This window comes from Oratosquilla oratoria, chromosome 17 (assembly GCF_046742065.1).
Source record: "Oratosquilla oratoria isolate Oo_2021 chromosome 17, ASM4674206v1, whole genome shotgun sequence".
NCBI lineage: Eukaryota > Metazoa > Arthropoda > Malacostraca > Stomatopoda > Squillidae > Oratosquilla > Oratosquilla oratoria.
The window spans coordinates 59,418,126-59,430,145 of NC_134793.1; the positions used below are offsets into that span (position 1 = coordinate 59,418,126).

At 41.6% G+C, this 12,020-nt stretch overlaps 1 protein-coding gene across 6 annotated transcripts in view; it reads right to left on the reverse strand.

Moving 5' to 3' along the window:
* Positions 1–12,020, reverse strand: part of ida (anaphase promoting complex subunit 5 ida) — a 334,874-nt gene that overhangs the window by 87,592 nt on the left and 235,262 nt on the right. For all 6 annotated transcript variants that reach the window (XM_076201024.1, XM_076201023.1, XM_076201022.1 and 3 more), the window contains exon 12: positions 5,361–5,597. In XM_076201024.1, the coding sequence (XP_076057139.1) occupies positions 5,361–5,597 (237 nt within the window). The remainder of the gene's footprint in view (positions 1–5,360; positions 5,598–12,020) is intronic.

Below are 12,020 nucleotides of genomic sequence, written 5' to 3' on the forward strand. Positions count from 1 at the left end.
CTACCATTGAGGTCTCCCAATACAACTACATTGACATTTCTCCCTAATCCCTCTATACACTCATTTAAATTCATCCAAAAATCCTCCCTTTCCTCTATGCTCTTCCCTACCAGGCCCATATGCAATTACATAAACCCACATCTCCCTTCCCAGTTTCACCTTCATCCACATTAACCTTGAAGAAACCTTCTTCCACTCCACCACATGCTTACATATCTCTTCACTTACTAGTATAGCCACCCCTTCTCTCCCTCATCCTCTCTTCACTCCTGAGAACCTCCAAACTACACTCCCAAAATCACACTCGCCCCTCCCTTTCAACTTCATTTCACTCAATGCCAACACGTCCAACTTTCTTCTCACAAACATACTGCCTATCTCTTCCCTTTTACTATCATCTGTACCATATACACTCACATTAAAAGACCCAAACCTTAGGGTACTGGTTGGAAAGGTCCTAGACCCTCTTATGCCTTCACTTTTTTTCAATAATGTCCCCTTTGGGGCTACAGGTAGCAGAATTCCTTGTCCTATCCCCGTCCCATTTTTTGTTGCCTCATACGACTCAGGTGGGAAGACTTGGTGGCAGCATTATTTTCCCCTACCACAGGGTAGGTGATAAAATTAAATGAATATTCAGAGAAATGGCACATGACAGTAACAAGGGGTGGGGGGATCAGCATAACGGAGGGACAGTCACAGTATAATAAAAGTATCATCTTTTCTCTATGAACAGAGACTTTCTCTATCACAGACAAAATGATGTGTGGCTCTGGTCCGTAGGGGTGCCCCTTATAGACCCTAAAGTATCAACTGCATGCTACTTTGCCACAATAACATGTAGCCAATACACCAGATGGGGACTTTGTAGCATGGAATTTAATGAACCATGCCCTTGGTTCAACTTCACCGGTGACAGGGTTCGAACTACCATCCCCCAACCTGCTCAGGAATGCATAAAATATAATTTTGACATATGCTGATTTTGCAGTTTGGCAATGTTGGACACAGGTGTCCTGGCCACTCAGCCCAGATGTCTGGGTGAGGTCAGATGTGTTTGGCCGGCCCTTATGACCAACTTCAGGTCTGACACAACAGAAGGTCCCTAGGGAGTTCTCTGAAGATGTCAGACATTCCATCCTGCACCAAATGCACACATGCATGCATGTGCATGCTAGACATCTAAAGGATTGAATATTCCCTTTAATCATCTTGCAATATTATACCTATATACCAAAAGGCCTTCCCTTCACAAGGGAGGTATTCAGCAAAAGCATGTATCCACCCAACTCATACCCATCTAACATAAATTTTCTTGAAAATCCATGTGAACAAGTTGTATAGACACGGTAAAGGAAACATGGACTGGAGGTGAAGCTTTATTCCTGACGTTTCGTCTAACGACTTTCTCAAAGGAATGAGCATACTAGAAACATACAGAGATTATAAACCCGCCTTATGGCTCAAGGGGGTGTACGAGCGTATAGCGCTGCGTCCTGATTGGCTCGCTGAGACAGCCAATCACGAAACGCTATATTCGCTGAGGATTTGGCCCAGGTGAAGCTCCCAGCCTTATTGTTGATATTCGGACGAGTGGTGATGTACGCAGCTTCTATAGATTTTCTGATCTTCTTATCCATACCTTCGTGTAGAATCTCGGCTCGGTTCCATTGTGGGAGGTGCCCAGACTCATCAACATGCACCACCATTGCGTTGGTGAGTCTATGGTGACGGAGGTCGGCCTTATGCTCCCTGATTCTAGAGAGACTAAGAGGGGCCTTAACACTAGAATCAGGGAGCATAAGGCCGACCTCCGTCACCATAGACTCACCAACGCAATGGTGGTGCATGTTGACGAGTCTGGGCACCTCCCACAATGGAACCGAGCCGAGATTCTACACGAAGGTATGGATAAGAAGATCAGAAAATCTATAGAAGCTGCGTACATCACCACTCGTCCGAATATCAACAATAAGGCTGGGAGCTTCACCTGGGCCAAATCCTCAGCGAATATAGCGTTTCGTGATTGGCTGTTTCAGTGGGCCAATCAGGACGCAGCGCTATACGCTCGTACACCCCCTTGAGCCATAAGGCGGGTTTATAATCTCTGTATGTTTCTAGTATGCTCATTCCTTTGAGAAAGTCGTTAGACGAAACGTCAGGAATAAAGCTTCACCTCCAGTCCATGTTTCCTTTACCGTGTCTATATCAATTTTCTTCTTTTTTTTTCTTAGTTCTTATGTCAGAAGCAATGCAGCAAGACACAGCACATCTAGAGTACGGCCCAACAGCCAAAGTTGGTTTACCCTCCTTTCTCATCCATTCATGTAATACATACATATACCAAAGGCTTTTTCCCCCTAACAAGGGAGGTAGCCAAAAAACAAGGGCATAAAAACCACTCCCACCCATTCCATCCCTAACATACTCAACTCCCCTCCACCCTCCTCCCATCTTGGCACCTCCTGGATGATGGGTCATCCCTGCATCTTGTCCACTGCCCTGGGTCAGAAGCATTGTTGCAAGACAAAGCACATCCACAGCAAGGCCACTTCATTAAATCAGTGACCCCCCTCCCTGTCCCCTCATGCAGAAAAGGAGAAAATGGGGAGAAATCCATTCGGGTTGTGTCAATTTATTTCTCATACATACTCCCTCACCCCCCATCCCCCACCCACTCCTCCTCATGCATCACAGCATCATCCATACACAACCATTCTCCATTCACCCCATCTTCTGTCCTCTCCCATCCTTCCTCAACAGATATTCCCCTCTTTTCCAATGCCCCTTTTACCCCATCCATCCATCTCATCTTTGGTTGCCCCTTCATGTTTACTCCTTATACCTTTGCCTTCCACACCTCTTTTACCAGTCTTTCTTCACTCATTCTTTCCATGTGTCCAAACCATCCCAATACTCTTTCATCAACCCTATCTCCCAACTCCCTTTCCACCCCCGTTCATGTAACATGAAAAGACAAGAAAAAATCCTTGAGCTATGTCAATTTATCATGAATTCACAATGATTCTCTATTTACACTTATCTCCTGCCCTCTCCCTTCCCTGCTTAACCTCTTCAGTACGGGCCTTAAATCTCGCGGGCAGCAGCCAATGCCAGCCGTACGATGTGTCGTAATAATACTCGCATCATAAAATATAGTCACCGCTTATATCGATCGTTCTCTCTTTCACCCGTGAATTTTGAAAACCATAGAGAATGTGATTAAGGGCAGTTTATAGAGAATGTCAAAACGCAGGGGCAACTACAATAAATATAATCAAGATGCCGATATGGCAGCCTCGCATATCCACTTGCTCCTCATGACGCCTACGTATGCGGCACCATGTGAAAGGGGTTAAGAGACATTCCCCTTTTACCCAAAGTTTTCTTCCCTCCATTCAATTTAATCTTGGTTTTCCCCTCAAGTTCACTCCATCCACCTCTGCCTTCTGCACTCCATTCATTATTTCTTTACACCCAAAGCATCTGAATATTCTTTGATCAACCCTATCAGCCAGCTCCTTTTCCACCCCCACTCTCCTCTCCACCAACTCATTTCTCACTCTATCCATCCTTGTAATCCCTACCATACTTCTGAAACACATTTAAATTTCTCCTTTCTGTCTCCCTTACATTCCTAGCCTCTGCTCCACATAGTGTAATAGGCACAATCACCCTTTCATGGGGTATCTTCTTTGTATCTATTCCTAGATACCAATTTCTCATGACACTTTTCATTCCACCAAAATATTTACTTGCTTCCTTTACTCCAGTTTACCTCCACTCCAACTCCTCCATCTCTGCTACATGTAACCCTCAACACTTAACTCTTCATTTCCTCTAGCCTCTCTCCTTTAACCACTTCCATACGGTGACGCCTACGTAGGCAGCATGAAGAGCAAGTGGGTACTCAATGATGCCGACGTTGGCATCTTGATTATATTTATTGTAGTCGTACCTACGTAATCTCCATTCTCTCTAAACTGGCTTCATCAATTTTCTATGGTTATCAAAATACACGGGTGAAAGAGAACGAACAATTGAGCACTGAATTTATTTTTTATAATGCGATTATCATGACGCAACATCGCACGTCGGGCAGCTAATGCTGCCAGACATGCGATGTGCCCCGGAGTGAAGAGGTTAAGACTTACTTCCAAATCACTACCATCCTTTTGGTAAATGTGCGTATCTATACTTTGTAGACGAGGTTGACAAATAAAAATCTTGGGCATGGTCCAGGGACTGAGTGTCAGCCCCTCAAGTTTGCACCTCTGGATGGAAGTGAGGGTGTAGACAGATCAAGAAGAGACAGGAGGAAGATGGTTCTGACATTGCAGAACCACCACCTGGAAGTACAGTAAAAGTCCTCTTATCCATTCAGGTATCCGGCAACTTCAAGTATCTGGCATATTTTTTCCGAGCATTGAAATCTATAAAAATCTATATGAAATCAATACAAATTGATAAAATTTCCCACACTAAACTTAGCATAACAGATGAGATGCTAAAAGAGTGGGTAGATGTGGACAAAGACGAAGCAGTAACATTCACTCTAACTGATGAGGAACTTATCAATGTGGTAATTGAAGATAATCTTGAGAAGATGACAGAGGCAGATAGTGAGGAAGAAGATGACCCTGAGCCTAAGGTGGCGTGGAAAGATGCTGCAAATGGTTTAGCTGTCTTTGTTAAGTTTGCAGAGCAGTGCAGCTATATGTCCACCCAAGATGTTATGTCTCTTCATTGCATTCAGAATAAGTTTTTATTGCAAAGAGGAAAGAGCTGCAAACAAGCTGACATAAGAAACTATTTTAAAGTAGGTTGTAAGGGAAAGAAAGATGCAAACAAGTACAGAGGATAGTGATAAACTGGAGTGATGAACTGGATGTTGGTGAGTGAAGTGGTTTTGTTTGTTTATGTGCTTTTTTATGTTAAATGTTTATGTTATGTTAAATGTTGTTAAAAGTTAATGAGTTGATTGTAGACATAAGTGTTTTTGCAACCCTTCACTTATTTTAGTAACCCCTTCAGAAAAGTATAGAGAAGGTTAATGTCTAGTGATGAACTGTATGTTGACGAGTGTGGTGGTGACGCCGCAATAATGCTCTATGTTACGGTATGTGATACTATATGTTAACTGACATTAATAGTGAGTAAAGGGGGTGATTGTAGACATATTTCTGTATCCCTTCACTTACTTTAGCAACCCCTTCAAATATCCAGCATGCCTTTGGTCCCAGTGATGCTGGATAAGAGAGCTTTTACTGTGCTTGTAATTGGTCCTGAATAAGTTTAAAATACAGGAGATAGAAAAATGGTCTCATATTATCAGCCACTGATAATAAGTCATCACTCACCCTACTTGCAAGAAGCATAGCCACATTGCAAATGGCAGCACAAGTGGGTTGGGCTGCATAGTAGATGGATGGTGCGGTGGTATGATGGGTGTTGAGTTGTAGCAAGAGCTGTGAGCAAAGGGCATTCATGGTAGCATTGCCCCATAATGTCCACAATGCTGCCCTCAGGCCCCAGGCCCCATGCTGCAGGGACACAAGGCTGTGCTGACAATTCACTGCTTCTGCTCGCAAAATACTCTGTTTTAATACAAAGAATGAAAAAACACATAAAACTCCATTCCATGTTTAGAGTGTAATAGATTGTGAAAGTAGTTACCTTTCATCACTTCAAACATCCCCGCTATAACTGTAAGAGTAATTCAAATAAGAAGCATTAAATACCCTGTAGCTGTTATCAGGCGTGGATACAGGGGGGGGGGAGCCCCCCCCGAATGCCCCAAGTATGGTACACGTTCATAATCAGTCAGTACTTGTATGTGATGGGGTATGTCGTTTTCATCAAACATTTGATACATTTGTGAAGGCAGCCATGTTGTAGAATTTGAAGGTGTCAACTTTTCATTTGGTGTCATTGTCTCATTGTTTACTCAGCGCATTGCACACTGACTACATTACAGCGGTCAGGCAAATGTAAACAGATGTCTTGCAAATTCTTTCAGGTTAGTGCGAATTTATGATTTGAATTATATTTGTGAATTATATATGATTTTACATACAATTATGAGCAAAACAGGCTTAGGTTTCTGGACCAATCTCCAAGCCAACAGCATTATTCTTGGGGTTAAAATATCGGTGTGTTTCAAGTATCGGTTATGGGTTCGGGCCCCCCCCCCAAATAACATTCCTGGATCCGCGCCTGGCTATCATCAGCAAATGTTACTTTATGGAACCAACTACTGCTGTATTATCCCTCTTATTCAAGAAGTTTACTCTAAGCACCTCCCTACCTTCTGTCCGTTTCCTCTTTCTCCATCTATCTTCCACTCTCAACTTATCTTCCATCAAAAATTATCTGATATTCCTACTCTTCTCCTGGGTACAGTAGTCCCTCAAATAACGCGGATTCGAATAACGCGGATTCAATCATACGCGGATTTTATTTCAAAACCATCTCAAATGTAGAGAATTGTTTTAAAATTACTGCCAAGTTGGGCACGCATACGCACACACGCGGCAACATCGCAAACATTTGTGGTGACTGCTTTCTATTTTACCATATACAGTCAATCCTCATATAACGCGGTCATTATGTACACTGGGAACTGCTCAAACAATGGTGTGGGGTGAGGGGAAAGCCGTGGGTGGCTGCCTGAGGTCACGTGTCAACCTCCGGGGCGTTACAATAAATTGCGTTATCTGAGGAACGACTGTATATATTTTGTATTATACTTATATTCATTTCATTTTATTTTATTATTATATTCCACTTTCCAATATTTCATTATTGCTGTTTTGTCTCACTATGATCATTCATGTACACGTAAAGTTAAGGTTGTTTGCAATCCATTAGCGGTGCGCTTGATTCTACCTGTTCCCGCGACTTGTGCGGTGACCCATTCCTCAGTCTCTCACCATTCGTAGTGCTGGTCAATTGCTCTGGAAGTCGTGTTCATTACCCCTCCACGTGCTCTTCACATGGCACCGATACACTCCTCTAAGCCAACAAAGACAAAGATTCAAGGAAAGGCTGGAAAAATTGCTAAGCCAGAAAGGAAATGTATGACGTTATCAGAAAAAAAATCGCCATTTTGGACAAACTGAGAAGTGGTATGTCCCATGCATCATGTGTAATATAGCAATAGAAAATCAAATATCAATTTTGTAAATTAAAATGTATCACCGTAATATGCAATTTTGTGTGCAGAAATGAAAAACAAAAAAGGTGCTAACACAGATTTTTTAAGTAACAAAGTCATGTACGACGAATGGTACGCCATGTTTGTTATGGTAGATGCCAACGTCGAAGATATGAAAGGATGATAAATTGGTCTAAGGTAAACTAAACTAAACTAACCTAACCGGTAAATCTTTAGTTTCGACTATGGGAGGAATAGAGCAATAGAAAATTAAATATTATTTTGTATACTCTGCAAGCTGAGAGAGTGGTTGAAAAGCCCGCCAACATCTCTCACGACGACCAGAACAAGGACGAGCCGGATGACATCTAATTTGCAGGTAATGATTTAATAAACACAGGTTAGGTTAGTTTAGTTTAGTTTACCATAGACGAATTTAACATCCTTTCATATCTTCGACGTCGGCATCTACCATAACAAACATGGAGTACCATTCGTCGTACACGACTTCGTTACTTAAAAAATCTGTTTTAACACCTTTTTTGTTTTTCATTTCCGCACACAAAATTGCATATTACGGTGATACATTTTAATTTACAAAATTAATATTTAATTTTCTATTGCTATATTACTCCCATGATCGAAACTAAAGTTTTACTCCGGTATCTAATATGAAATATCAGCATGCGCGGATTTGGTTATACGCGGTAGTTTCAGGAACCTAACCCCCGCGGTATTTGAGGGACTACTGTACTACTAAATGGTCCATTAAAGCCCTATCTACCACACCTTTTCCATGTGCACTTATGCTTGCATTTCTTCCTAAACAATGTGTTAGATATAATCAACTCTCTAAACACATCACCATCAGCTCTCCACTACAATTTTTCAAGCCACTCCACACTTCCCAACCACTCCATCTATTGGTTCATTTCCTACTCTAGCAATGAGATTGCCCAATACCACTACACTAACATTTCTCCCTAAACCCTCTATGTGCTTCCCTTTTCTCTACACTTTTCTCACTACCAAGACCATAAGCACTTACAAAGACCCACATCTCCCTTTCTAGTTTCACATTCATCCACAATAACCTTGAAGAAACCTCCTTCCACTCCACCACACACTTATCTCTTCAACAAAAAATGTAGTGAGGCAAAAGATAGAAGAGACAAAGCTTTTTTGGAAAAGATGGAAAAGAAAAGAAAATAAACAGGGTAAATGGCAAATATATATAAAACTAAGAAATAAATATGTAAAAATAGCAGGGAAGAAAAAAGAAACTATGAAAAAAGACATAATAGATAAATGTAGGTATCAACCTATGAAAAAGACATAATAGACAAATGTAATGATCAATCCAAATTATCATACAGATATGTAAATGGGAAATTAAAAAATAAACAGGAAATAGTGAAACTATGTCAAGGTACAGGAGGTACAGGAGTGGGAATGGAGGGAGAAGTAGACCCGATAAGAGAGGCGGAAGTAAGAGAGGCGTTGAAAAAAATGAAAAATGGAAAGGGGGTGGGGCCAGACCAGATACCAGTAGAGGTATGGAAGAGTTTGGACGAAGAAGGGATAAAAATGTTGACGGAATTCCTGAATTTGGTGATGGAGAAAGAGACAATCCCGAGTGGAGGGACAGTATAATGATCCCGATTTTCAATGGGAAAGGGAGACATCCAGAGTTGTGCTAACTATAGAGGAATTAAGTTAACCTCACACACCATGAAACTGTTAGAAAGAGTGATGGATAAAAGGTTGAGGGCGGAGACCGAGGTTTGTAGTGAGCAGTTTGGGTTCATGAAAGGCCGAGAAACAATGGATGCAATATTTGCATTGAGACAGGTGATGGAAAAGTACATAGGAAAGCAAAGAGGACTGTACTTGACATTTATTGACCTGGAAAAAGCTTATGATCAAGTCTCGAGTAGTGAGGTGTGGCGGAGTATGAGGTCGAAGGGATGCCAGGACAAGAGTGAAAAGTGCAGCTGGTACCACAGAGGCTTTCTCAGTGGGAGCTGGGCTTCACCAGGGGTCAGCTCTTAGCCCCTATTTGTTTAACCTCCTCACTGATGTGTTGGTGGAGGAGGTGACAAAAGAGGCACCATGGAGTATGCTCTTTGCAGATAACATAGTGTTGGTATCAGAGAGTCGCGAAGAACTACAGGAGCGGTTGGAGCTGTGGAGAGGCTTATTAGAGGACTATGGGCTGAAGGTGAGCAGACAGAAAACGGAGTACCTGGAGTGCAATGTGACTCAGGAAGGCGACCTTTTCATGCAGGACCACAAACTGCCGAAGGTGAAGGCCTTCAAATACCTCGGATCTTATGTAGCGAAGGATGGAGATCTTGAAAAAGAGGTTGACTACAGGATCAAGTTGGCATGGAACAATTGGCAGAGAGTATCAGGTGCGCTATGTGACAAAAAGATAAGTGCCAGAGTAAAAGGAAAGGTGTACAAGACAGTAGTGAGACCAGCATTGTTGTACGGAGTGGAGGCATGGGCACTGAAAAAGTTACAAGAAAGGAAGCTGGACGTCGCAGAAATGAGGATGTTGAGGTGGATGTGTGGGGTGACGAGGTTGGATAGGATAAAGAATGATAAGATTCGCGGTACTGTGAAAGTAGTGGAGGCATCGGCGAAAGCGCAGGAAAGGAGATTACATTGGTTTGGCCATGTGAAGAGAAGAGATGAAGACTACGTGGGAAGGAGAATGATGGAGATGGAAGTACAGGGGAGATGCAGGCGAGGGAGACCCAAGCTGCATTGGAAGGACAGACTGAGAGAGGACCTTAAGGAGAAACATCTGGAGGAGGAGCAGGTGATGGACCGAAACAGGTGGAAACGACTAGCGAGGAACGGCGACCCCATATGAAAATGGGAAACGTCAACAGGAAAAGGAGAAGTTAAATTGTGTCAAGGGAATATGGAATATATAGAAGATATAGAAATGGCTGAAATTATGAACAAACATTTCAAATCTGTATTCACAAAAGAAAATGCACACAATTGGGATGAAGGAATGGGAGAAAGATTCCCCCAATGAAAGAAATAATTGTGACCCAGAAAGAAATAAGGGACCAAATAATAAACCTGGATGTCAGAAAATCATATGCCCGGGACGGAATTGCAAACTGGATACTAAAAGAATGTATAGATGAACTAACAAACTGTCTTAGTTGTTGCTTAGTCTGTAAGACAGTGTTCAGTACGACTGTCTTACTCTTGTGTATTTGGTGACGAGTTTGTTTGGGTTGCCATTTCGATATGACTAGCAACAATAAGTCATTGTCTGACTCGGAGGTTTTGAAAAAACTCCGAAGACAGAGAGACTATAAAAAAGGGTCTTATCTCGAAGGACTTAAAAGCCATAAAAAGTTCTGACATCGATGAATGATCTCATTCTGTGCTTGACACCATGTTGTCTCAATTAGATGATTTCCTTACGGAAATCCAAAATTTTGACGCGGTAATTTACGACTTGCTCCCCAAAGAAGAAAAGGATGAGAATATGGATAAATCCAAGGCTTACCACCTGTCCATTCTTCTTGAATTGTCTCCTTTTAAGGAACGGAGACAAGAGTTAACGGGAGTTGACAAAAATTTGTGAAAAATCTAGCAAATCCACTGATAATTCTGTAAAACTTCCTCTTCCTCCTATTGTTCTTCAACATTTTAAGAACAATTCCAACAATCCATTTGCTTATTTCAATTCTAAAAAGGGTTTTCTGAATGCCTTAGCTGGTATCCCCAATCTGACTAATAGTCAGAAGTTAATTTATTTGAAGGGATATCTCAGAGGGGAGGCTTCCCATTTAGTGGAAAATGTACCAGTGGCTGATTCAAATTATGTCTCTGCATTCCTTCTTCTTGATGAGTTGTATTTAAATAAACAAGAAATACAGGACAAGGTGTTGATTTCCGTTATTAATGCACCGGAGGTCTCACTCTTAAGGGACCTAGAAAGTTACATTAGGTCTACAGATTCCAAGCTACAAGACCTTAAGGGAATTGGAGTAGATTTCACTAGGCCAGGAAGCGAGGGCCTTCTTTTGATCAGTAAATTAATTTTAAATAAGTTACCTAAATTTTTCTTAATTGAATTGTCTCAGGTGATTAATTCAAATTTCCCCAATTTTAATCAAATCAGGGAAGTTTACCAGTCAGTTTTAGTTAGACTTAAAATGGGATCAGATGATCTTAGTGTCAAACCTAAACGAAGTCTTTCTACCAGCTCCCTTGCTTTCACAGAAAATTCCTTGAAAAAACCTGTTGATTCCAGTAAGGGAGTTGGTGGCTCCTTTAAGGTCAATTCAGATTCCATTAAGAAGTCTATCAGTAGATGTAGATTTTGCCCTGCTTCCGACCATGCTAGTTCGAAGTGTACTTCATATATTTCCCTTGAGCATAGGAAAGCTAGAGCAGCTCAATTAGGACTGTGCAATAGATGCCTAAATCATGGACATGGTTCTTTGGAATGCCCCGGGTTAAAGGCTGCTCTGCCTTACAAATGTTTTGTTTGCAACAAACCTAAGCATCATGGAGCCATGTGTCCTATGGCTTATAAGTCACCACTTTCTGAAGGGAAAGTGTTTAATTTTCATAATTTATCTGATTCCATTGTTCCTTTGGTTTACCTTCCTATAAGCAGAGAACTGCCCAATGTCTCTTTTTGTTGGACACTGGAGCCCAGTTTTCTATCATTAATAAGGAATTTGTAGAGGACAGAGTCAGACCTTGTTTAAGTCCTCCTATGGACAAGTTAGTTTCTTCCTTTGGTTTACCTCTAATGAATAAAAGAGGTTTTAATTACACTGCTAACTTAAACCCCCCTCAGGGATGAATTTATTTAGTTTGT